At 39.7% G+C, this 26,414-nt stretch overlaps 1 protein-coding gene across 1 annotated transcript in view; it reads right to left on the bottom strand.

The window, feature by feature from the left end:
* The window catches only part of LOC146959816 (receptor tyrosine-protein kinase erbB-3-like), a 48,310-nt gene that overhangs the window by 10,663 nt on the left and 11,233 nt on the right, over positions 1-26,414 (bottom strand). Inside the window, exons 2-23 of the mRNA XM_085772871.1 lie at positions 24,223-24,380; positions 21,007-21,193; positions 19,325-19,450; positions 18,909-18,974; positions 18,122-18,240; positions 17,057-17,198; positions 14,329-14,442; positions 13,841-13,964; positions 13,168-13,241; positions 12,256-12,346; positions 12,036-12,053; positions 10,682-10,902; positions 9,062-9,191; positions 8,812-8,905; positions 7,299-7,453; positions 7,128-7,181; positions 4,966-5,107; positions 3,632-3,751; positions 3,437-3,535; positions 1,721-1,906; positions 241-396; positions 43-118 (exon numbers count right to left, since the gene is read on the bottom strand). Of these exons, the coding sequence (XP_085628997.1) occupies positions 43-118; positions 241-396; positions 1,721-1,906; positions 3,437-3,535; positions 3,632-3,751; positions 4,966-5,107; positions 7,128-7,181; positions 7,299-7,453; positions 8,812-8,905; positions 9,062-9,191; positions 10,682-10,902; positions 12,036-12,053; positions 12,256-12,346; positions 13,168-13,241; positions 13,841-13,964; positions 14,329-14,442; positions 17,057-17,198; positions 18,122-18,240; positions 18,909-18,974; positions 19,325-19,450; positions 21,007-21,193; positions 24,223-24,380 (2,652 nt within the window). The remainder of the gene's footprint in view (positions 1-42; positions 119-240; positions 397-1,720; positions 1,907-3,436; positions 3,536-3,631; positions 3,752-4,965; positions 5,108-7,127; positions 7,182-7,298; positions 7,454-8,811; positions 8,906-9,061; positions 9,192-10,681; positions 10,903-12,035; positions 12,054-12,255; positions 12,347-13,167; positions 13,242-13,840; positions 13,965-14,328; positions 14,443-17,056; positions 17,199-18,121; positions 18,241-18,908; positions 18,975-19,324; positions 19,451-21,006; positions 21,194-24,222; positions 24,381-26,414) is intronic.

Raw genomic sequence — 26,414 nt, forward strand, 5'->3', positions numbered from 1 at the left:
TAAAAAAAAAAAAAAAGTTGTCGTATCCCTTTAAAAACGCACCGTAACTCCAGACGTCACTCTGATGCGTGTATCTGCGGAACAGGATGCTCTCCAGGGCCATCCACTTGACCGGGGTCTGCAGGGGAACAGAGCGTCTCTATGGTTACTATGGTTACTATGGTTACTATGGTTACTGCAGTGACAGAGGAAGTACTCCCAGTGGGTTCATCTGTCTGTGTAACCACGGTAACCACCGACCTTGGCCTCGTTGTAGAAGTACTTCTTGTCGTCAGGGTAAACCAGGTCAGCGACGCCGTAGTCTGAGATCTGGACCGTGTAGTTGCTCTTCAGGAGAACGTTTCTGGCCGCCAGGTTCCTGTGGACCATCCGGTTCTCCTCCAGGTAGTACATCCCCTGGAGACAACGAACAGCCACGTGTTTGTTTGTTTATTATTACAGTAAGGCTTCTGCATAGCATCTGATATTGACAATAAAGAATACACATTCACACTAGACAACTAAACAACACAGGCATTGACAGTATGTATTAAAAGTAAAATAACTGACAAGACGACTCCGACTGAGTAGATAATCTTATAGATGAATATAAATAATCATATAATATATATATACATACATACATGCATATACATAGGCTACATAACCCATACTGCTCATGTACAGTATCAAGGAATATTAATTAATAAAGTCCCTTTTTAAATAATATTAATTTAGTGCTTTTTTAAAAGCATATATTATTTAGTTGTTTGATAATGAAATGATAGTTGGGTAATAAATTACATTTTTGCATTGATATGTATATCACTGTGTTTAATTGACAAAACAACCTCCAGCTGCATGTCTTGTTAAAGGAGCATTATCGCAAATCCAAGTTCTTAATTCGGCCACTAGATGGAGCCAGGCGGAGCCTATCAGATAAAAACAAGTGGGCAGCTGTCAGAGAGAGAGAGCAGCCTCGTTTAGTGTATTGTTGCTAAAAGACAACTTCTCATGAATCATAAATTGACGTGCTGTGGTTATAAAAAACATTAATGAATATAAAAGTCTGTTTTTTACATAAAACAAAGAAACATGCATTCATGCAATCATGCATTCATCTAACATTCATTCTGAACCCAGAGGACAGAGCAGCACGTGCTGCTTTGTTCTGAATCATTTTCAACTTCCTAATGTTCCCAGAAGATGTGTACGACCAAACTACTGTAGCTACAATAAAACAAAACCTTTAATTACTTGTTTTATATTTTGTTGTATCAAATATTTTGTACATCTCTTAATTATGGACAGGCTGCCTCCCATTTTAATTATCAAATAACAGTTTATTATCAATAATTAGCCCCAATAATTGTATATGTTCTACTTGTTTTACATTATTTATAGAGACAGAAGAACAACAAAACAGATGAAAACAAAGTGAATAGTTAGGGTTAACACTGTATAATAAGTAAACACTATTAAGTGTTAGTTAAGTTAGTTAAGCATTAATAAATACTGAATCCTTCATTTATATCGCATGAATACTCATTAGTATGTAGTTTATAAACACAGTTAGTGCTGATCAACGATGAGTAAAACATTTTTAACTGTGTTTATAAACTACATATTAATGAGTATTCATGCGTTATAAATGAAGAATTCTGTATTTAATGCTAAATTAATGCTTAACAGTGTGAACTTGTTACCATAGTTAGATTTAAAAGAGAGAGGGTTGTTTTACCTTTGCGATCTGAACACACCAGTTGAGCAGCCGCTGTGGACTCAGGTTGTTCTTGGGGTTTCTGACGTGGTCGAGCAGCGAGCCCTGACCGCTGAGCTGCGTCACCAGCTGCAGACTGGCGCCGGTGCAGATGCCCTGCATCCGCAGCACGTTGACGTGGTCCAGGCTGCCCATCGCCATCATGTGCTGCAGGCACAGACACTCAGGGTCAGTTATTATCTATTAGCACGGTTCACGGGTCAGGCAGTAGCAAAGAGCAAAGAGCACAGAGTCAGTTATTATCTATTAGCACGGTTCACGGGTCAGGCAGTAGCAAAGAGCAAAGAGCACAGAGTCAGTTATTATCTATTAGCACGGTTCACGGGTCAGGCAGTAGCAAAGAGCAAAGAGCACAGGGTCAGTTATTATCTATTAGCACAGTTCACGGGTCAGGCAGTAGCAAAGAGCAAAGAGCACAGGGTCAGTTATTATCTATTAGCAAGGTTCACGGGTCAGGCAGTAGCAAAGAGCAAAGAGCACAGAGTCAGTTATTATCTATTAGCACGGTTCACGGGTCAGGCAGTAGCAAAGAGCAAAGAGCACAGGGTCAGTTATTATCTATTAGCAAGGTTCACAGACGACTGAAAGCAGACGGACTCACAGCTTCTACAGACTCAGAGTGAATACGCTGAGGTATTCATATTTTATATTAATAGACTATTGTAAAAACAATAAACCAATGGCCTGATTCACTACTGCTGTTTATGTTTATAAAGGTTCAAATATGTAAATATGGAGTGCTCACACAGAAATATAATATACGAGTTATGTAGTCGTTAATGTCACCGATATTTTTAAAACATTTACAAAAGCCAATAATAAAATGTGCACATGTATGTACATATATTGAAAATTATATTATGATTTTTCATGTTATAAGATGTTACAACCAGATATGTTGACATCATGTCAAATATATATATAATAATATATGCATGTTTATTAAAACATCATATAAAACATAAATAATGTATGTTTTTCTTTTTTAGTGTCCACATTAATGTTGATTGAATGCCTTTTTAAAGTGTTTTTCGTTGTGTCTTGTATGTCCTTGTGTGTTCTTTTTTGTTTCTCCACCTGACCTGGAACAACCATACAAAAATTCATATGTGTGTATGCACAAATGGCAAATAAAGATTTTGACTTTGATATATATTTACATTCTGTGAAACTGGTATCAGACTTTATAACCCACTGTTAAAAAGTCTGCACTACCTGAGACTTTATTTTTTATTATATATTATTATATATTATATCTTTTACTATTACATGTATATGTTTGTATGTATAGTGGTCTATAAGCACTTCAAATCATTTCTGTAAATTTAGTGAGCTATTATTTTTGCTTTTCTTTTACATGATAAATATATCTAAATCTAATTTAATCTAAATCTGTTTATAATATCAACATACAGTATACTGACAGGCTTTACCATGGATACATATACTTATGTTACATCTGTCAATATAAAGACATTTTATATACAGTAGGCTATGTTCATATTAAATTTGCATTAGATTAGTGGATTAGTTTCTATGTTTGTTTTGAAACCATTTTAACATCTCATACAGATGAGATCTATATGATATTTCTATATCTATGTATATTGGATCTATATCAGATCTAAATGAGATTAAATCCAGATCTATATCATGCGGAGGGTTTTGTGTTCTTACGTCTGTCAGCTCGTAGAAGGTCTGCCGTCCGCTCCGATCCTGAATCGTCTTTATGGCCACGGGAAGTTTCACTGTGTCGCCCTCAGGAATCCAAATACCCTGCGATACACAGACGACAAATACACAAATTAAAAGTTAAATAAACATTAAAAGGTGCAGGAGAAGAGTTATGAACAGACACGTTCACACACGAACCTTATGGACGGTGCCAAACACTCCGGTGCCCAGCAGCTTGATCTTTCTCAGCTCCGACGGCTTCAGCGTCCGGACGAGGACTTTAGCTCCTTTCTCTCCGGGCTCCAGAGGCTCGAAACTCTGACCAGGAGAAAACACAGAGCAGGTTGATAAACCAGAGAGAGGAGGCAGGAGGGGAAGGACGGCGCTTTAACTGATGAGCTGCCCTCAGGACGGAGGCTCAGAGTCCCCAGAAGTAGACTGAATAGATAGAAGAACTCATTTATCCCTTCCGCCTTTAAAACACTAAACAATAATATGCAGAACTGTAAGTATTTTTGTATAGTTTTACTGTTTTATTACTTTTATTATTTCACTCTTGATCATATAATTATTTTTTATATGCAATGTAGCACTCTAGTTTATTTATGTACTGTTGGCTTTATTCCATTGGTTTAGTTTCTCTCTGTTGAACCACAGCGCACACAGCACTTTAACTGAAAGAGCTGCTGATCTGATCAGTTCTACAGACTGTTTTTACTGACCCATGGACGTCGGAACTATTTTCTGAGAGGGGGTGCGGGATTTTTGTTGGGAGAGTCGGACGTTGTCTGAACCCCCCCCCCGCTCCCTCTCTCACTCACACACACAGTGCGCCATCTCTCTTTTACGCACGCACGCAGCCATTGCGCATCACTGAAACAACTGAAGCTATAGACCACACAGCCAGATGCAGCATATTCAGACAGGACACAACCCCACGCAGCTTTAAGTGTTATAAACAATGCCACGGCGGGCAAAATGCATTACAAGAGGCTTAGCGTTACCTTTAGAAGAGTTGTATGCGGTGAGTGTGGCCATTAAAGAACAGCATCTTTCCACTGGGTTGGACATTTCCGGGTCCAGTCTCTCTCAAAGGCCAGCTGAAGCACCTGGACTTTTCTTTTATGAGGCATTGCACACCTGTGCTCCGAAAACACCCAAAACGGATCTTTTCTGAACCGATGATGTCATATCCCGACCGCTCTACCTGTACCGAGACACACCGCGACGTAGCCTACAGCTTCAGTCTATGGACGTAACTTAACTTAACAACAGCGTCTGACTTACTCGGCCCCTCGGACATTGGGAGGATGGGAGGGGGTGCGGCCGCACCCCCCGCACCCCTAGTTCCGACGTCTATGTACTGACCTATTTGTAACAGAGTGGAAGCACCTTTACTGTTTTGAATGTGTGTTAAAGGTGTGAAAGTATTTTGTATGGATGTCTCGTGTGTATTGTCTTGTGTATGCAGTGGCTCCTTCGGGACAATAAAGTACAATCCTGTTTACCCACAGACCGACGGGGGGACTGACCTCTCCGCTCTCCATGTACCTCCTCATCGCTCTCTTGCGGCGGATGGCGATGCCGCGGCGGTACAGCACGGTGAGGATGAAGATGGAGAACGCCGCGAAGATGAGGGCGATGACTCCCAGAGCGATGGCCGTGGTCTTCTGACTGGACACAGAGATTAACAGACAGAGAGAGAGATCAGACGTCAGCACCTGAGGCCAGATTCACAAAACCTTCTTAAGAAAATCTTCTTAAGTGTCATTTTTTTTCTTAACTTCAGAAGAAAAAAGAGAAGTCATATTCTCCAAAAAAGTTATTAAGTATTTTCTCAACTTTCTTCGTAAGTTTCTTCTTAAAGGGATATTCCGGCGTAAGTTTAACCCATGGTCCAATGCACCGTAACACCGAGTTAGACCCCCCCCCCCCCCTCGAGAGATGAAGTCTGCTAACCGCTAGCTTCTCTAGTTGTAGCAACTTTAGCAAGTCTATTTTCTCCACGCGCAAACCGTGATCAAAAAGCCGCTCATAGCCACAAATAATGCTCAGAACAGCACCAAACGTCATCAACAGTACAAACAGGGACCCATCCCATAATACGAGGCATCAAACATCTGTTAGCTTAGCCTGGTTTCATTTCGATGGGCGTCACTATCAGTTAGAGACCGAGTTTACTGAAGACGAGCTGAAGGAAATGGAGGAGAAAAGTGAAAGAGGGAGAGAGCCGGTGGAGTCTAAATGCTGGACCTGGAGGAATCGACAGTATGGTCACTGCAGTGGCCGCTGAAACCAGATGTTTGTGCTGAAACCAGATGTTTGTTCTGAAACCAGATGTCTGTGCTGAAACCAGATGTTTGTGCTGAAACCAGATGTTTGTGCTGAAACCAGATGTTTGTGCTGAAACCAGATGTTTGTGCTGAAACCAGATGATTGTGCTGAAACCAGATGTTTGTGCTGAAACCAGATGTTTGTGCTGAAACCAGATGTTTGTGCTGAAACCAGATGTTTGTGTTGCCAGTCGGCCTCGGTGTGTGTTGTCAGTGCCTGGACTCTATGCTGGACACAGAAAGTTGCTGCATAGCGTATAACTGGAGCAGAGTGGGTGAGTTGTTTTTTCGTCTCTTTTCAATAGAAACCATAGCCTGACAAGCCAGACTATCCCTTTAACATGTCTAGTGTGTCAACGACTGGTAGACCTCGGCTCAATCCAGGGGGCGGGATGAAGGCTGTCTTTCAAACTGCACCAATAGGGTAGCGCTACGACCAATCAGAGCAAAGAGCAGGATGACGTAGATTAAACTTTTCCCACATCCCGTCAGAAAACACCAAACACATCCTTCTTCTAAATGAACGACTTCAGTTTCTGGCTCAACTTTTAAAGACAATGACAAGTTGAATTCTTTCAGAGTTGATGCCAACGCTGATTCAAACGATTCCTTTGCCAAAGCCGCCTGGTCATGTTTTTCACCGTCGCAAGTAGCCTATGTCGTCATGGCGTTAAGCCGCCCAACGACTCTCTAACAGATAGAGCGCTGTGATTGGTCAACACAAACGGTGTTCCAGACTCCAAAAGTTCCTCTGGCTCGTTTCTAGACCTACGGAGCAGATAGATTAATGCTGCTAGATTTCTAGGCTATAGAAACCAGGCTAAGCTAACAGGTGTTTGATGCCTCGTATTATGGGCTGGGGCCCTGTTTGTACTGTTGATGACGTTTGGTTCTGTTCTGAGCATTATTTGTGGCTATGAGCGGCTTTTTGATCACGGTTTGCGCGTGGAGAAAATAGACTTGCTAAAGTTGCTACAACTAGAGAAGCTAGCGGTTAGCAGACTTCATCTCTCGAGGGGGGGGGGGGGGGGGGGGGGGTCTAACTCGGTGTCACGGTGCGTTGGACCCACAGTCCATGGTTGGACCACGCCGGAATATCCCTTTAAGAAAAAGCGTAAGAATAAATGGTATTCTTGAAATCAAAGTTTAAAATTTGTGCTTTATTTTTTTCCTAAAACAACCTTGACCTGCAATGCAGTGACGTATTTTAATAAGTTCTTAAGTAGGAAATTACTGCTCTTAATCTGTTCTTAAGAACTTCTTAATTCTAGATCTCAAGACATTTCTTAAGATCATGTTGGTGAATCGTGGATCTAAATGTAGAAATGATGAATTATTCAGAGTGAGAGGCAGAGACGAACCCAGAGAAGTAGCGGTTGGAGCCGACGCAGTCTCCGACTCCTGGACCCAGACACCTGAACACAGAGACTCAGGTTAGAGGAAACACACACACACACCTGTGATGTCATCCATCTGTGTGTGTGTGTGTGTGTGTGTGTGTGTGTGTGTGTGTGTGTGTGTGTGTGTGTTACCCCTGGGTGCAGTTGAGGTGACACGGCTCACAGTGGCCGCGCTGGTTGGAGTATTTGAAGATGATTCCCTCTCCTCCCATCACACCCTCAGGACACGAGGACACGCAGTGAGGACCGTCCTGCAGACTGGCACAGGACACACACTGGTCCGCGCCCTGCACACACACACACACACACACACACACACACACACACACACACACACACACACACACACACACACACACACACACACACACACACACACACACACACACACACACGCACACACAGAAGGTTCAGACTCAATCACAACAAGAGGCTGAAATCTAAAATACAAATGTCGCAGACCAAAACAGTGTTGATATTTACTGAACTGACGTTGTTTTAATCAGAAATATGAATTTGAACGTCCAGCCATTAAAGGGATAGTTCAACATTTTGTCAAATTGGCCCATTGCCATAATCCCTATAGTCATAGCAGTAGGTTCATTACCTTTAATTGTCTGTGCAAGCTATTTTTAGAACGGCGGAGCAGAGCCGTGAGCTGCTCAGAGCTACGCTACGGAGGCTCATTATGGGATTTCTTGGTTTCCCTCATCAAACTCATCAGATACACAATCCAACAACTCCACAACGCTCTGGTGGACAAGTTGTGAGCTGCACATTCACCACGCTATGAGATAATAACACAACGTTACCACACAGAGTTGTTGTAGAGGGAAATTCATGTAAAACCACTGATGCACGTTGCCTTCAGGGACAGTTTTTCTTGAGTTTGATAACCAAGAAATCCCATAATGAGCCTCCGTAGCGTAGCTCTGAGCAGCTCACGGCTCTGCTCCGCCGTTCTAAAAATAGCTTGCACCGACAAATAAAGGTAACAAACCTACAGTACTGCTAAAACTATTGGGATTATGGCAATGGGCCAATTTGCCAAAATGTTGAACTATCCCTTTAAGGTTTATAGCTTTTATCTATGAAACATAAGGGTTTGTTAGTATGCTTTCTTGGATTTATGGGACATAAACCCCAGTTATACTGTACAGAGTGAATATGAATACTGTAGTTTGCAGAGGTTGTTTTCTGTGACACTTTACAACTTGTTGCATCGTGCAACACAATCTAACACTTCACAATCCTGTGCAATCATTTCCTATGTGTTTTATTGTCTGCTGTATTGTTGTTCCCTTGTTTTCAATGTTCTTATTTCTAACCTGCTAATGGGACTGGAGATAGAAATTATTATTTTGTATCTTTTATTAATTTAAAGCACTTTGATCATCATTTCCAGCTGTTGTAAAGTGCTATAACTCTGAACTTTGAACTGGATTGAATTGATTCATTAGGAATAACAGTAAAAAGGAAAGGTGATAAAACTAAAGTGTGACTGTGGCCTCAGAGTATCTAACATGTGTGTTGTGTTGCAGTGACACTGGGTGGTAGCAGAGGACACACACACACACATGCTGGTCTGATTGCCAGTAAGTCAGAGACTAGAGATAAGGTGAAGGAGTGAGTGTACTGTACGTACGGGGCCGGTGCAGGTCTGCTTCCCCTCCTGGACCTTACACTCCGCGTGGCAGCGCCGACACTCCCCCGACGGGGAGGCAAACTCCCGCCGCTCCCTGTGGTCGGTGAGAGAAGAAACGTGCAGATAACATTGAATCACCTGCAACTCTGCAAACATTACTCACACGGCTCCAACTGGGTGGATGTCGTTTACTGTAAAACTGTGATGTGATTAGTGATTAGTGATTCCAGAGGAAGGGAAAGGGACTGACCCGGTCAGGAACATGCAGGTCGACACACACGTTCCTCCGCGGCTGTATCTCTGACAGGACACACACTGGTCGGGTCCCGGGCCCCAGCAGCCGTCAGAGCACAGCGGGTCACACACCTGACCGTCTGCAGCTACAGGGACCGCAATCAGTGTGTTATTATCACCATTTAAATAACATAAAATAACATAAAATAACATTAAAGGGACAACCAGGAGTTTCTCCAGCGGCAGAACGAAAAGTTCCGCAACAATAAAAAAAAGTCTCACGTTAATGTGGATGAATCTCCGTTACCACTTGTTAATGGTCCATTTTAGATAAATCTATGGTTTTGTCTCTATGGTTATTTTGTTATTATTAGTGGTGGTGGAAATGCTGGGCGAGCCGACCAGCGTTTCTTTACTTTCGGTTTCGTGGCGAGTCATGAGAATAACGCCGCCGTATGAATCTCCGTTTATGGTGGGAACTACGACGGTATGTGATCGTCTTCCAACCTCTGACTTTAATTCTTGATGAATGAAAACATGAGTCTGTCTTGACCCGGTCAAAGAATTTCACGGTGCGGAGGCTCATATGTAGTGAGAAAACACACACCAAAACTCCTCGTTGTCCCTTTAAATTAATCAAAAATGTAAAACATTTTTACATATATGATTTATTTAATAGGCTACTGTATGTTCATAAAGGCATAGATTACAAAAAATCCAATACATGAACATATATTACAGTCGCATTTGAGTTAAAATATTTGCGAAACAGGCGATTTTTAACAACTTTTTAAAACTAACAGATATTTTTTGTCATTTTTGCAACAACTAAAGGACTGAAGGAACCTGATTACATTTAGTTTTTAGTCCTAACGTTGGACCGAGTGGACAGTGAAAGTCTCACCGAGGAGGAAACAAAAACTTTAAATCTTCTATATCAGTGGTTCTCAACTGGTGGGTCGGGACCCAGCAGTGGGTCTAGACCCGTTCTGGATGGGTCGCAGACAGCTGGTCAAAGTAAATAATATTTAATGCACATCTGATGTTGGACATGTCTTTTATTTTGAAAAATAACTTATTTTGAAAGGCAGGAGACACGTGAACACATGCAGTTGTAATGCTCCTCCTCACTTTCTGATTATTTGCTCCATTTGCTCTGAATGCAAAGATCTCAGTTTCTTATTAATGTGGCCTGATGCAGTGAATCTGGTTTTGTTTTGTGGGTCTTTATTTTGTGCAGTTTGATATTTATTCACTTTAGTGAACATGCTCTGAATGCAGAGATGCATTAGAAGTCAAATATATCGTTTTGTTGGTCTTTATTTTGTGCAGTTTGATATTATTTTATTCACTTCCGTACATGCAGTTGTCATGGTAACTCCTCAGTTTCATTCATGTGCTCTGAAATGCACTTTGCTCAATAAAGAGCTAAATGAGTTTTTAAAGGCTTTAAAAAAAAATTCTTGGTTTGAATTCTATAAAAGTGGGTCGCAACTGAATGACCATGGGAACATGTGGAGCCCAGAGTGACACTAGTGGAGAACCGCTGGTCTACATGATGTGTTTTAAAGGAAACCGGGTGGAACCGGGTGGAACCGGGTGGAACCGGGTGGAACCGGTCCGTCGCCTCACTCACCACACTGGTCCTTGGGTCTGTTCTCCTTGATGTCCAGGTGTTTCTGGCGTTTCTGCGGCCGCGAGCCGCCGCTGCTGATGATGCGCGTCCAGTTGACGGTGTCGTGGTAACAGAGCTTCTTGTTGGCCGTGATGTAGACGCTGCCGTCGTTGATTCTCCGCAGCGAGCGCAACCCCAGCGAGGTGATGGAGGGGATCCGCATCACCAGCAGCGCGTAGCTTCTGCAGGACGGAGAACTGAACGTCAGACTGTTTTAACGTCACCATGGAAACACAGCGAGGACCCCTCATCCTCGTCGTGAAATGTGATCAGAAGTGAATTCACAGCATCAAGATATTTACTGAAATTTCAGCAGGTCCAGATTCTGCAGCTTCAAAAACATGATTTTATTGTGCAATAAACTCAAACTGAGAATAAAATGACTGGTCCAAATGTCTGGTAGCTACACTGCAAAAACACATTAGTCTTATTTCTTGTCAAAATGTCTCATTTCTAGTCAAAACTAAACTCTTTTCACTTAAAATAAGACTCATCACCTAAAATGAACTTGTTTTTAGATCATTTTCACTTGTTTCAAACTAATTTTCACTTGAAATAAGTAGAAAAATCTGCCAGTGAAAGCAAGTTTTTTGTGCTTGTAATAAGAAAGAAAAACTTGCTCCACTATCAGATTTTTCTACTTATTTCAAGTGAAAATCTGCTTGAAAGAAGTAAAAAGTGTCTAAAAACAAGCTGCTTTTAATGTGATGAGTCTTATTTTAAGTAGAATGAGATTGTTTTGACTAGAAATAAGACAAATATTCTTGGTAAGATTTTGAGTTTTTGCAGTGTATTTATCACATTCAATTGTTTCTTGCTGTCATTCAGTGTTTAACTTTGAATATCGGTGTCTGAATTTACACAAATTGAATCTTTCTGGATTTAATGGACACATGTTTTTCCTCTCTGCCCCCGTGAACCTCGACAAAAAACACAGATCCTCTGATATCATGTGTTTAAAACTGCACAAACCTGAAATTTCATAGAAGAAAACAAACATTTCAAATATTTCACTGCTTCAGTTAAGATTTTGTCACATCATTTCCTAATAAGATTTTCAGATGAGATTAAATCCATAAAATGCTGAAAATACAGAATCCAGATTCTCAGATTCAAAGGTTTCCAGGAAGAGGAAGCAGGAAAATCCCATCACCAAATCACACAACACCATCACACACAGTCCCAGCAGAAACTAAACCCTCTAGGAGTAATAATCATAATCATAATAATAATAATAATCATAATAATAATAATAATAAACCAGAAACCAAGAGATAATATGTTTAGTTGGAGAGAGGCTGTTTTTTCACTGTACCTTCGTGAGCTCACTCCTCTACAAAAAGTGAAGTACAACAAGACAAAAGACACAAAAACACAGTCAGATCGATGCAGCGTTCAATCACTACTACAACTACAACAAATACAACAACTACAAGCTGTACAACTACAACTACAACAACTACAACTACAACTACAACTACAACTACAACTACAACTACAACAACTACAACTACAACTACAGCAGCGTGACTCACTTGTACAGCGTCCGGCCCTGGATGGTCTGCAGGTTGGAGAACACCGACAGGTCCGACAGGCTCTCAGGCCACGACTGGATACAGAGGATGTCTGCAGGCGGAGTTTTACTTTAGTTTTAGTTTATTTGAACATTATATAAATAAAAACAATGAGTTAAACATGGTGCACTAGAGATGGAAACAAAACAGGCTGATGGAAATACCTCCACTACATAAAAACAACAATGGTCATTTTAGGGTCAGAAAATAATGATTATGTGTCAGTGACAAATAAGGGTTGGCAAGATGCACAATTCAGAAATATCTTTAAAATTGTCTTAAAACTTGCATCAGATGTGTTATAATGTATATTTTCTGTTCATGTTGGTTTTATGTCTTTTGAAATGAAATTTGAACCATTTTTTAAAAAGTCAGACTGAATGCCCCTGAAAATGTCAAATGGTGAAACCACAAAAGAATGATAAATATTAAATATTTCATCCACCTACAGTGGACTTAAGTGTACTTATACTTGTACTTTTTTTTTGTTTTGGGTGTATTTCTTTATTCAAATTTGGAGGGTTAGGGTGGTTTGATAATACTGAGCAGGACTTATCCTAAAAACACCACTTTTATTCTAAATGATGTAAAATTTGTCAAGAAACATAGTGTTGCATTGTAAAAGTGAATTACACTTTGAGTCCAGATTTATTTTCCTGTATCATCACATTTTTATGAACAAATACTGGTTACAGCACTTGACAATCACGTCATCAACACTTATACAGAAATTCTTTGCATTAAAATCAAACTATAAATAGCAATGAATGAGGGATAAAGATGAACAAATCCAATAAAGCCTGTCCAATAATCCAATAATTATCCTGTCAACACTGTGTGGTGCCATTTAACAAGAGTTCAACAACCACTCGCCTGTGATCTCTCGCACTGTGTTGAAGATTTTCAGTTTCTCTGGGTCGAGGGCAGGAATCTTGTTATATGCATCACTGTAAAAAATAAAAAAGAGGCAACTTTAAAGGTCCGGTGTGTAAAATGAGGGGAAAACAGTGACATCTAGCATTCAGATTCTATTATTATTATTTATCTACTGTATTAAATAATTCTATTGTTTATTTTATCAAAGTGAACGATATAATTATTGTTGTACTATGCAGCTTTTTGGAAGTTAAGTTTCATTTCATGTGTGTTTGATTATTTTATGTGGCTTTTAATGGACCCCAGGAAGAGTAGGGATCTTAATAAAATAAAATAAAATAAAATAAAATAAAATAAAATAAAATAAAATAACATAACATAACATAAAATCAAATCAAATCAAATCAAATAAAACTCTTGAAACGTGCTCTCTGGTTTTCCATACAAACATGGCAGCCCAACATGGCGACACTCTCTAAAGCAAGACCCTTTCTATATAAAAGCAGAATTATAAGGCTCCGAAAACCAAACTGATTTTATTTTATAGCGATTATACACTTATACAAATATATTCATTGGTAGTATATTATTATTATTATTATTATTATTACACACTGGACCTTTAAAGAAACGGAGAGAAACTCTCACTCAGATCTGGTTGTTTTTTTACCCTTTGATCCCTGTGATCAGGAAGTACAGACTTCCCTGGATCTTCGTGCAGTTGATGAAGCTGTCGATGTTGCTGGCGTCGACCGTCTGTCCGGTCGGACTGGTCGGACCTGTTCCGTGGCACGCTGCGAGGAAAAACCACGAGGAGGAAGAGAGAAGATGAGTCAGTTATAGAAGCTACGTAGGAAGTAGAAGGACACTTCCTCAGACAGAATAATGACCGATGACTCATCATCAGGGAACTTCTTTATTTCCATTTGTATGATCATCACTACGATTCTCAGGTAACTTCTTTATTTCCATTTGTATGATCATCACTACGATCATCACTATGATTCTCAGGTAACTTCTTTATTTCCATTTGTATGATCATCACACTACGATTCTCAGGTAACTTCTTTATTTCCATTTGTATGATCATCACTACGATTCTCAGGTAACTTCTTTATTTCCATGCAGCAGAACGAGCAGATGTTCAGCAGCTGTTACCTTTGGGACAGAGGCCGCCACACGGCTCACACCGCTTCACTCCCTTCTTCTCCACCTCCATCTTATCAGACGGACAGCTGCTCACACACGAGCTGCCGTCCACCACGAAGTTGGCTGCGAAATAATGAAATTATGACATTAATAGTGAATTAATTGTTCACATCAGAGCAGAATTCAAAATGTTTTCAAAAATTCAGTGTTTCAGAGAGAACAGGCTGATGGAAATACCTCCACTATGTAAACATGGTCATTTTAGGGTCAGAAAAAAATGATTATGTGTCAGTGACAAATAAGGGTTGGCAAGATGCGCAATTCAGAAATATCTTTAAAAATTTACTTAAAAACTTGCATCAGATGTGTTAGGCACAGTTCTTCAACTAGGCTATCAAAGAGCCGGGTGGTATTTATGTGCAGGACGGTCTGAAGATGCAGTCGCAGCACATTTGATGTCAATTGAACAGAATTTGTAGAAGGATAAAGGTTTACTGTAACAGGTTTTGGACTTATGATGGACTTCATAATTTGCTCTGGATTTAATCGTTCAAAAGTTTCTAAAAGTATTCCAAGAGGTGGAGAATGAAATGCATTTGGTGTTCTACTGTCCTTTCTATGACTTTATGAGATAAAAACTGTTTAGTAAAGTAGATCCAAATAACACATTTCTGTGGTTGGACGATGCTGAGGAGCTAAAACATCTTTTCCAGTTGAAAATATCTGTCTGTCTTGAAAAGGCCTGGGCGATGAGACGAAGAGCGACGATGAGAACTGAAAGTAATCTGAAGTTGTTTATTCATGTGTTGCACTTGTGTTGCCGGTTGCACCAACAGGAAGGACCGTCTAGCTTTTCATTTGTCAGTAAATGTGTCTAGTAATCCCATATGGGATGGATCCACAATGGTGGCACGACACGAAAATAAAAATATCATTCATTCATTCACTGCAAAAACTCTAAATCTTACCAAGAATATTTGTCTTATTTCTAGTCAAAACAAATCTCATTCTACCTAAAATAAGTATATTTATACATATACACATAGTTATACATAAAAAGTAGCTTGTTTTTACTTCTTTCAAGCAGATTTTCACTTGAAATAAGTAGAAAAATCTGATAGTGGAGCAAGTTTTTCTTCTTTATTACAAGCACAAAAAATTAGCTTTCACTGGCAGATTTTTCTACTTATTTCAAGTGAAAATTTGTTTGAAACAAGTTAAAATGATCTAAAAACAAGTTCATTTTAAGGTGATTAGTCTTATATAAAGTGGAAAGAGATTAGTTTTGACTAGAAATGAGACATTTTGACAAGAAATAAGACAAATATTCTTGGAAAGATTTTGAGTTTTTGCAGTGTTCATATTGGGGCTACAGTTTGGTGAAAGCTGCAAAACTGTAGCAGATATAGTTGACTTGTTAGGAAGTTTCAAAGTTTTTAAATTTAGACGAGGAATATTGACATGAGCTTAGAGTTGAGTAAATCTGGTATGAGACTGGAGCTTTGTGCAAAGTTTGGTGATTTTTTAACGTATGGGAAGTAGGATTTCCTAACAGAGCCGGCCCAAGGCATAAACGAACTAAGCGTCTGCTTTTCCGCTGTTTTGCTAGCAGTCCCTGGCCATGTGCATCTGTTTACAATGAAGCCTTGAAAAATCAATATATGCCCATGTGCATTTGTTTACAACTGCCGAAAAATCAATACATGGAGCAGTGAAATACGTTTTTTGAAGTGCATCCACCTTATTGTTCCACATCGTTAGCCAAGATAACATTTCTGAAATTCAGTTTACCAACTTTTCAGTCCCCAGCACTAGCTTTAGTGCCCAGAATAAGTGATTTGAGGGCATCCCCCCAAAAACATTTTGCGCAATAGGACATTCACGTTCACTGTGCCCCCTCCAGTTTTTGGGTTGCATGTGAATACAGCTACAGTATCAAGATAGAGATGAGAACAGGGGTGGAAGAAGAAAGTATGGCCTGAAAGAGGCGCATGGTGAAGCAGAGGAAGCAACCTAACCCTTTGAAAGGCCGGTCCAGGCCAAACGATTTTAAAACAGTAGTTTTGATTTTGCTCACTAGACCGGTTTTATAGCACACAGCCATTCTTTTTTTTTTTTAAGTATATTTTTTGGCTTTTCATGCCTTTATTAGATAGGACAGTTGAGAGTGTGACAGGAAATGGGAGGCAGAGATGGGGGGAATGACATGCAGGATAGGGCCGTCCGACGCGGGACTCGAACCGGGGCCGCCTGCAGCGAGGACTATAGCCTCAGCACATGGGGCGGGTGCTCTACCAACTGAGCTAAACTCCGCCCCACACACAGCCATTCTTGCCACTACAATGATATAATAGGAACGCCAATAGGATAATGCAGCCTAAACGACATTGCCAGAGCAGCAATGAGTTTATAGTAGGTGTGTGAATGATCAACAATCAATATTATTGGGGCGGTGCGTGGCGCAGTGGGTAGAGCGGCCGCCCCATGTGGAGGCTACAGTCCTCAACGCAGGCGTCCCCGGTTCGAATCCCGCGTCGGGCAGACCTTTCCTGCATGTCATTCCCCCTCTCTCTGCCTCACCCTTTCCTGTCTATCTATACTGTGGACTATCGAATAAAGGCAAAAAGCCAAAAAATATACTTTAAAAAAAAACAAAAAAAAACAATCAATATTATTTGCAAAAATAAAGGGCCCCAAAATCAATGGAGGGTCTGTTTCCTAGGAAGAAGAGACTCACTGGGACACTGGGCCACGCAGATGGATCCGTACTGATACTTGGCGTTGGGGTTCGGCTCCAGCTTGAAGGTGTGTTTGTTGTAGATGAGCGGCTGAGGACACAGAGGGACGCACGAGCCCGAGTTGTTGAAGTTCCTGCAGGCCTGGAGACAGATTATAGATTACAGATTAGAGATTAAAGATTATACACTGCAAAAAATCAAAATCTTTCCAAGAATATTTGTCTTATTTCTTGTCAAAATGTCTCATTTCTAGTCAAAACTAATCTCTTTCCACTTTAGATAAGACTCATTACCTAAAAATTAACTTGTTACAAAAGGTGAGATATTTCCATAGTGGACGCTCAGCAACATGATAAAAATAAAATAAAGATGGAAATATCTGAACTGTTGTTCTTTGTTTTGCAGCTACAACATTTGAACCTTCTTCACATTTTAACAAACTGGCACCATTAAACTTCATTGTTTTGTCTTTCTAACGCTGTTTCAACATGTAGACAACACAATGTGTTACTCAGGTCACAGTACACTGCAAAAACTCTAAATCTTTCCAAGAATATTTGTCTCATTTCTAGCCAAAACTAATCTCTTTCCACTTAAAATAAGACTCATCACCTAAAATGAACTTGTTTTTAGATCATTTCCACTTGTTTCAAACAAATTTTCACTTGAAATAAGTAGAAAAATCTGCCAGTGAAAGCAAGTTTTTTGTGTTTGTAATAAGAAAGAAAAACTTGCTCCACTATCAGATTTTTCTACTTATTTCAAGTGAAAATCTGCTTGAAAGAAGTAAAAAGTGTCTAAAAACAAGCTGCTTTTAATGTGATGAGTCTGATTTTAGGTAGAAAGAGGTTTGTTTTGACTAGAAATGAGACATTTTGACTAGAAATAAGACAAATGTTCTTGGTAAGATTTTGAGTTTTTGCAGTGTAGATTATAGATTACAGATTATAGATTATAGATTACAGATTATAGATTATAGATTACAGATTATAGATTATAGATCAGAGTCTCAGACGTCTGATGAGTTTTACAGACGTTGGGTCACAGAGTAATTAAAGACTCACGAAGCAGTTGGTGTCGAGCGGCCCCGTGCAGCCGCCTGCACACTCGATGTGGCAGCACTCTGACGGACTCGTGCCGAAGCAGCGTCCGTTGCACTGAGGAGCGCACACCGTCTTCGTCACTGAGGAGACAACATGGCCGCCTTTACAATCCCTCAGTCAGCGTGGGCGACGTGCAAAACAATCTGACACTTTATAATCCTGCTGTATTGTTGTTGTTGTATTGCTGCTTGTTTTTTCATTTCTATTTGACACCAAACTGCCGATGGGACTGGAGATGGAAATCAGCCACCCGGTTATAATCTCACATATTTACATGTAAATGTTCATCAAAATGTATTGTCCCATTTGTAAAAAAAAAAAAAAGAAGAAGATATAAATCATTCATTCATTCATCATAGCAATAATCTAATAACAAGACTGTCCATAATTCAACCTTTTCAAATTCACTGTTATTTTACCAGATGTTTAATACTTTATATAGAATATGTGATAAAGTAATATTCATTATGATAAAAAATGAGTATAATATTGCTGAGTCATAAGGAAAAGCAGAAATCTGTGTTTTAACGCTACGTTGCTTTATGAATGAACAACTTCCAGAAAGCAGGTTAGTATGTTACTATGGCAACGCCGGTGATTTCAATATTTATTCCATTTTTGGAAATGTAAGATGATATGTAAATGTAGGAATGAACATCTGTGACGAAATGGACTTGAAAAAATCAGTGTTTATAATTCAGAGATGATTCAATGAAATTAAAAGTGAAGAGACGTTGATGTGACTCACAGATCTGACAGCTGTTGCTCCCGGGGCCCCAACATGGCCGCTCTCCACAGGCCGGGTGGCACGGCCCTGAGACAACAACAACAACAACAACAACCATCAACAACAACAACAACAACAACAACAACAACAACAACCATCAACAACAACAACCATCAACTCGACATCAAGATGAGCAGTTTCATATTTTAAAGCAAAACATGTTTTGGTTTTTAGTAGCTGCACAACTTCTAAAGTCAAGAACAGAACTAACGAACCCAGACTGGTCCCTCTCTTTATTGTGTCCCCAGAAACACTTCCTGTTGTGTTGGGCCGAACTAATGAGGTTGTTTTCTGAGTTTGTGGTGAAACTGCAGAGACATAAAGTCGTAGTTTTGAGCCCTCAGAGCCTCCGTAGTTTTGCTTTCTGTCAGACTCACTCTCCGGCCCGTTGTCGCTGATCTCGTTCTCCGTCGTCCCGTCCTTCACGATGTCCTGCCAGTTCACCTGCGGAGCGAAGCTCAGGAACTTGTTCTGGATGATCTTCACTGCTCCCTCCAGGATCTCTGTGGACCACACACACACACACACACACACACACACACACACACACACAGACACACACACACACACACACACACACACACACACACACACACACACACACACACACACACACACACACACACACACACGCATGTAAATGTAGAGAGCACAGCAAAAACTCTAAATCTGACCAAGAATATTTGTCTTATTTCTAGTCAAAACTAATCTATTTCCACTTAAAATAAGACTCATCACCTAAAAATGAACTTGTTTTTAGATCATTTTAATTTGTAGCTACTTTTTAAATGTGATGTTTCTTATTTTAGGTAGAATGAGATAAGTTTTGACTAGAAATAAGACAAATATTCTTGGTAAGATTTTGAGTTTTTGCAGTGTATTTATCACATTCAATTGTTTCTTGCTGTTGTTCAGTGTTTAACTTTGAATATCATTGTCTGAATTTACACAAATTGAATCTTTCTGGATGTAATGGACACATTTTTGCAAAAACTCAAAATCTTTCCAAGAATATTTGTCTTATTTCTTGTCAAAATGTCAAAACTAAACTCTTTCCACTTAAAATAAGACTCATCACCTAAAAAATGAACTTGTTTTTAGATCATTTTCACTTGTTTCAAACTAATTTTCACTTGAAATAAGTAGAAAAATCTGCCAGTGAAAGCAAGTTTTTTGTGTTTGTAATAAGAAAGAAAAACTTGCTCCACTATCAGATTTTTCTACTTATTCCAAGTGAAAATCTGCTTGAAAGAAGTAAAAAGTGTCTAAAAACAAGCTGCTTTTTATGTATAACTATGTGTATATGTATAAATATACTTACTTTAGGTAGAATGAGATTTGTTTTGACTAGAAATAAGACAAATATTCTTTAGAGTTTTTGCAGTGAGGGACAATTAAACAGCACGAGCCCCGACACGCCTGTGACTCATCATCCTATCACACTCTGTTTACCACACACACACACACACACACACACACACACACACACACACACACACACAGTGTAACGTGCTGCTCGTGTTTCAGTGGCGGTTGAACATGAGACATTCCAGGGACTTCACATCTCTGAGCCGAGGTGTGTCGGAGCGGCGTGGGCGTGGGAGCTCCACTAGAGACACACACACACACACACACACACACACACACACACACACACACACTGCAAAAATTCAAAATCTTACCAAGAATATTTGTCTTATTTCTAGTCAAAACAAATCTCATTCTACTTAAAATAAGACTCATCACATTAAAAAGCAGCTTGTTTTTAGACACTTTTTACTTCTTTCAAGCAGATTTTCACTTGAAATAAGTAGAAAAATCTGATAGTGGAGCAAGTTTTTCTTTCTTATTACAAACACAAAAAACTTACTTTCACTGGCAGATTTTTCTACTTATTTCAAGTGAAAATTAGTTTGAAACAAGTGAAAATGATCTAAAAACAAGTTAATTTTTAGGTGATGAGTCTTATTTAAAGTGGAAAGAGATTAGTTTTGACTAGAAATGAGACAAATATTCTTATAGTTTTTGCAGTGCCTGTCCCACGGCCAGACTGTCCTACCTGTGAGGTGTGTGAGGCCGAGCTCCTGCAGCCCGTACTGCCCGTCCTTCTGGTAGTTGACCATCACGGCCAGCGCGTACTTGTTCTCGTACAGCGTGGTTCCTCTGATGACGCGCAGCTGGTCCAGAGGCAGGCGGCTGAACTCGTTGACGGCAAACAGGATGTAGCCGGTCACCTCCCTGATGGACTGAGGACGGAGGATCAGACAGAAAACAGATCGTTAGCAGAAGTTTTTAGATTCTTCTCCACCGTCTCAGAGGCCACGTTTACTCTGTACACTGCAAAAACCCAAATGTTTTGAGTATTTGTCTTATTTCTTGTCAAAATGACTCGTTTCTACTCAATACTAACCTCTTTCCACTTAAAATAAGACTCATCGCCTAAAAGATGAACTTGTTTTTAGATCATTTTCACTTGTTTCAAACAAATTTTCACTTGAAATAAGTAGAAAAATCTGCCAGTGAAAGCAGGTTTTTTTTGTGTGTTTGTAATAAGAAAGAAAAACTTGCTCCACTATCAGATTTTTCTACTTATTCCAAGTAAAAATCTGCTTGAAAGAAGTAAAAAGTGTCTAAAAAATAAGCTGCTATTCTAAGTATAATGAGATTTGTTTCGACAAGAAATAAGACAAATGTTCTTGGTAAGAGTTTGAGTTTTTGCAGTGCAGCATAACAGCGACATGAATATCCATGTAGCTCCGTCAATGCAAGAAGACATCATTGGATACAGTTCAAGGTAGTAGTACATAGACTACACTATTCTCCCTCCAGATTACAGAAAATATTTTTTAGTTCAGTGTTGAAGTGAAGAAGGAACAATGACTAGGGTTAGGAGTTAGGAACTCTGTCCCACTCAGTCTTGTCGTGTCATTAACTACAATCACTCACACAAAAACTATAGGCCTACCCAGAGCGATAGATATAACATATCTATCGCTCTGGGCCTACCCAAACTATACCCGTAAAATAACAGCTAGTGTCAGAAATAAACAACTCTAGTCCAGCAGCAACAGGTGTAGCCCCCCCCCCCTCTCCCCCCTCTGCCCCCCCTCCCTCCCCCCCCCCTCTGCCCCCCCTCCCTCCCCCCCCCTCTACCCCCTCTGCCCCCCCTCCCCCCTCTCCCCTCTCTCCCCCCTCTGCCCCTTCTCTCCCCCCTCTGCCCCTTCTCTCCCCCCTCCCCCATGGAAAGGCAAGTACAGCCAGTTCTCCAAGATGCTTCAACAACCTGCCAGTCAGGAGAAGAGAAGTAGCTCCACGAGCCGGCGTGTGGAGGAGAAGTGGAGCTGAGACAAACCAGATCAGGATCTGACTCAGGTTTCTTTTTATGAAGTTAATCCATAAATAAAAACTATTCATGAAAAACATCTCGACGGGGCGGTGCGTGGCGCAGTGGGTAGAGCGGCCGCCCCATGTAGAGGCTACAGTCCTCGCCGCAGGCGTCCCCGGTTCGAATCCCGCGTCGGGCAGACCTTTCCTGCGTGTCATTCCCCCTCTCTCTGCCTCCCCATTTCCTGTCTATCTCTACTGTCATCACTATCAAATAAAGGCAAAAAGCCAAAATATATACTTTAAAAAAAGAAAAAAAAAGAAAAACATCTTGACTTTACTTAGATGTAAGTTAGTGGATTTCCATATATGACATATGAGAATAAAACCTACAGCAGAGATGTTTCTTAAACACCAACACAAACACAACTGATTCTACTGAATGAGACTCTGATGAGGTCGTCACCTGAACCACATCTGGTTTTATAGGAAGATTATTTATAAAAACCACAGCTGGGATTAAACATTGACATTATCATCATCACCAAAACTGATTCATAAACTCTTCCTAAGCTAAAATATTCATGTTGTGTTGTTTATGAATGAATATGAACATGTTTTCTTTACATTATTCAAGATCTGAAAAGACTTTTTGTTATTTTTACCCGTTATTTCGTGCCAATGAATTTTGGGTGAAATGTTGTCAGCAGTTAATAGAATGAAACAAAATTGTTCATTTCACTCAAACACATAATTAAAAACAGCAAAACCAGAGAAACTCAGTCTCTTAATTCTTTGCGCAGCAGCTGTATAAAAACTGAAACAGTGTCATACATTAACAAACCTGTCTGACTCTGATTAATCTGTATGTTTATGTGTCTGTTAGTATTGGAGAAAGACGACTCTAACCCACATATTTATATTTATAAACCAGAAAAACATATAGAGAACTGTTAAATGTCTGTTGATTTAATAAATATACATAGATTAAATAAATACTGTATACTTGCAAAAGCTCATCATATATATAATTAAAGCAGTGGAATGTTCAATAACTGCTGTTATGCACTTTTACAGCACTTATTGTGTGTATATATATTTTAATCCTTTTTTACAGTATTGTAGCATGATATGAATGTATATGTGTGTGTTTGAGGAGAGTGAATGGATATAGTTTTATTATGACAGACAGCTATGTTGAACATGCAAAGACAATAAAGTCATTTTATTCTATTCTATTCTATTTAAAGGGACAACCAGGAGTTTTGTTAAAGTGAAGTGTTTCCACACTACATTTATGAGCCTCCGCACCGTGAAATTCTTTGACCGGTGCAAGACAGACTCATGTTTTCATTCATCAAGAATTAAAGTCAGAGGTTGGAAGACGATCACATACCGTCGTAGTTCCCACCATAAACGGAGATTCATACGGCGGCGTTATTCTCATGACTCGCCACGAAACCGAAAGTAAAGAAACGCTGGTCGGCTCGCCCAGCATTTCCACCACCACTAATAATAACAAAATAACCATAGAGACAAAACCATAGATTTATCTAAAATGGACCATTAACAAGTGGTAACGGAGATTCATCCACATTAATATCAGACTTTTTTATAACCAGATAGAAACTCCTGGTTGTCCCTTTAATATATATTTAATTTCATATTCACTCCACACACGGATCTCCACGTGCACAGATGTGATAGTGATAATCTTCTTCTCCTTATAGGAAACACAAAGTCCCACGACTCTGGACATTGAGACGTTTGTGTGATATATTATATTTCAGTGTGTGTGGAGGGAGGCGACGTGAATGAGCTCATTGTTCCTTCATCATCATCATCATCATCATCATCATCATCATCATCATCATCATCATCATCATCCACCACCACCAGACGTCTCTGTTCCTCTGTGACCCGTTGGCTGCCTGGTGTGTCGGTGTTTCACCTGCAGGAAGGAGAAGTCTCTGCTGTGCTCCATCATGGTGATCTCCAGGTTCCCCATCACGATCTCACAGCCGCTGTAGCGCTCCTTCATCAGGTTGTACTGGTTCTCAGAGTTCCCCGTCATGCTCAGGATGTTCTGTGTGCCGTAGCAGACCACCACTGCAGCAGAGACAAAACACAACACACGCAGGGAAACTCTGATTAACCAGCGTTCACTGAAGTACACACACACACTGCAAACACTCAAATACCTGATCAAGAATATTTGTCTCATTTCTAGTCAAAACAAATCTCATTCCACTTAAAATAAGACTCATCTCATGAAAAGCAGCTTGTTTCTAGACACTTTTTACTTCTTTCAAGCTGATTTTCACTTGAAATAAGTAGAAAAATCTGACAGTGGAGCAAGTTTTTCTTTCTAATTACAAACACAAAAAAACTTCCTTTCACTGGCAGATTTTTCTACTTATTTCAAGTGAAAAATAGTTTGAAACAAGTGAAAATGATCTAAAAACAAGTTAATATTTAGGTGATGAGTCTTATTTTAAGTGGAAAAAGATTAGTTTTGACTAGAAATTAGACATTTTGACAAGAAATAAGACAAATATTCTTGGAAAGATGTAGAGTTTTTGCAGTGCACGCACACAAACTCAAAGCAGAAGAGTCTGATGATGAGTTCAAAACATACAAATACAAACGTTATAATCTAAAGTGGCTGCTGCACTGTTGAACTATAGATGTTGATTTACTTGAATCCTAATGATTTTAGAAACTTATTGTGACTTACTTCACTAAACTTTAAAGAGAAACTTCATCTATAAGTTCATCTGAAGCAGTTTTTAAAGGGATAGTTCAACATTATGGAAAATTGGCCCCATCACCATAACCCCTATAGTCATAGCAGTAGGTTCGTTACCTTTAATTGTCGGTGCAAGCTATTTTTAGAACGGCGGAGCAGAGCCGTGAGCTGCTCAGAGCTACGCTACTGAGGCTCATTATGGGATTTCTTGGTTTCCCTCATCAAACTCATCAAATACACAATCCAACAACTCCACAACGCTCTGGTGGACAAGTTGTGAGCTGCACATTCACCACACTATGAGATAATAACACAACGTTACCACACAGAGTTGTTTTAGAGGGAAATTCATGTAAAACCACTGATGCACGTTGCCTTCAGGGACAGTTTTTCATCAACAGTCTCTGTATTTCCCTCTAAAACAACTCTGTGTGGTAACGTTGTGTTATTATCTCATAGCGTGGTGAATGTGCAGCTCACAACTTGTCCACCAGAGCGTTGTGGAGTTGTTGGATTGTGTATTTGATGAGTTTGATGAGGGAAACCAAGAAATCCCATAATGAGCCTCCGTAGCGTAGCTCTGAGCGAACCTACTGCTATGACTATAGGGATTATGGCAATGGGCCAATTTTCCATAATGTTGAACTATCCCTTTAAGCGTTTGTTTTGTTTTGCAGATGACAGCGGCTCTGTCTGTTGGTTCAGTCCTTTTCTATACAACAGATTCTATAGCTCCAATGGCTCCAATGGCTTTGTATCATGTTGGACAGGTTCTGCCGTCAGGTCAGTTGTTGGTTGGATTCTGCAAAACAACTTCATGACAAAATCGTGTAACTGTGCTTTTGTTTCTGTGCATGAGTGTTTTGCAGCAAGTGGAGTCAGATTAGACCGAGAGACTCTGGACTTTCAGTTCACGTCAGTTACGATGAAGTCGTGCACTTTGTTCTCTCGTCCCGTCGCATTTACAGAACTAAACATGTATTAATCCGCAACAGAAAACAGTCCCAGACACACTGCAAAAACTCTACATCTTTCCAAGAATATTTGTCTTATTTCTTGTCAAAATGTCTCATTTCTAGTCAAAACTAATCTCTTTCCACTTAAAATAAGACTCATCACCTAAAAATTTACTTGTTTTTAGATCATTTTCACTTGTTTCAAACTAATTTTCACTTGAAATAAGTAGAAAAATCTGCCAGTGAAAGGAAGTTTTTTGTGTTTGTAATAAGAAAGAAAAACTTGCTCCACTATCAGATTTTTCTACTTATTTCAAGTGAAAATCTGCTTGAAAGAAGTAAAAAGTGTCTAAAAACAAGCTGCTTTTTTATTATATATAACTATGTATGTATATGTATAAATATACTTATTTTAGGTATAATGAGATTTGTTTTGAC

The sequence above is a fragment of the Trachurus japonicus genome, unplaced genomic scaffold (genome assembly GCF_045865225.1).
Source record: "Trachurus japonicus isolate A0001 unplaced genomic scaffold, Traja_1.0 AP031020.1".
Classification (NCBI taxonomy): Eukaryota; Metazoa; Chordata; class Actinopteri; order Carangiformes; family Carangidae; genus Trachurus; species Trachurus japonicus.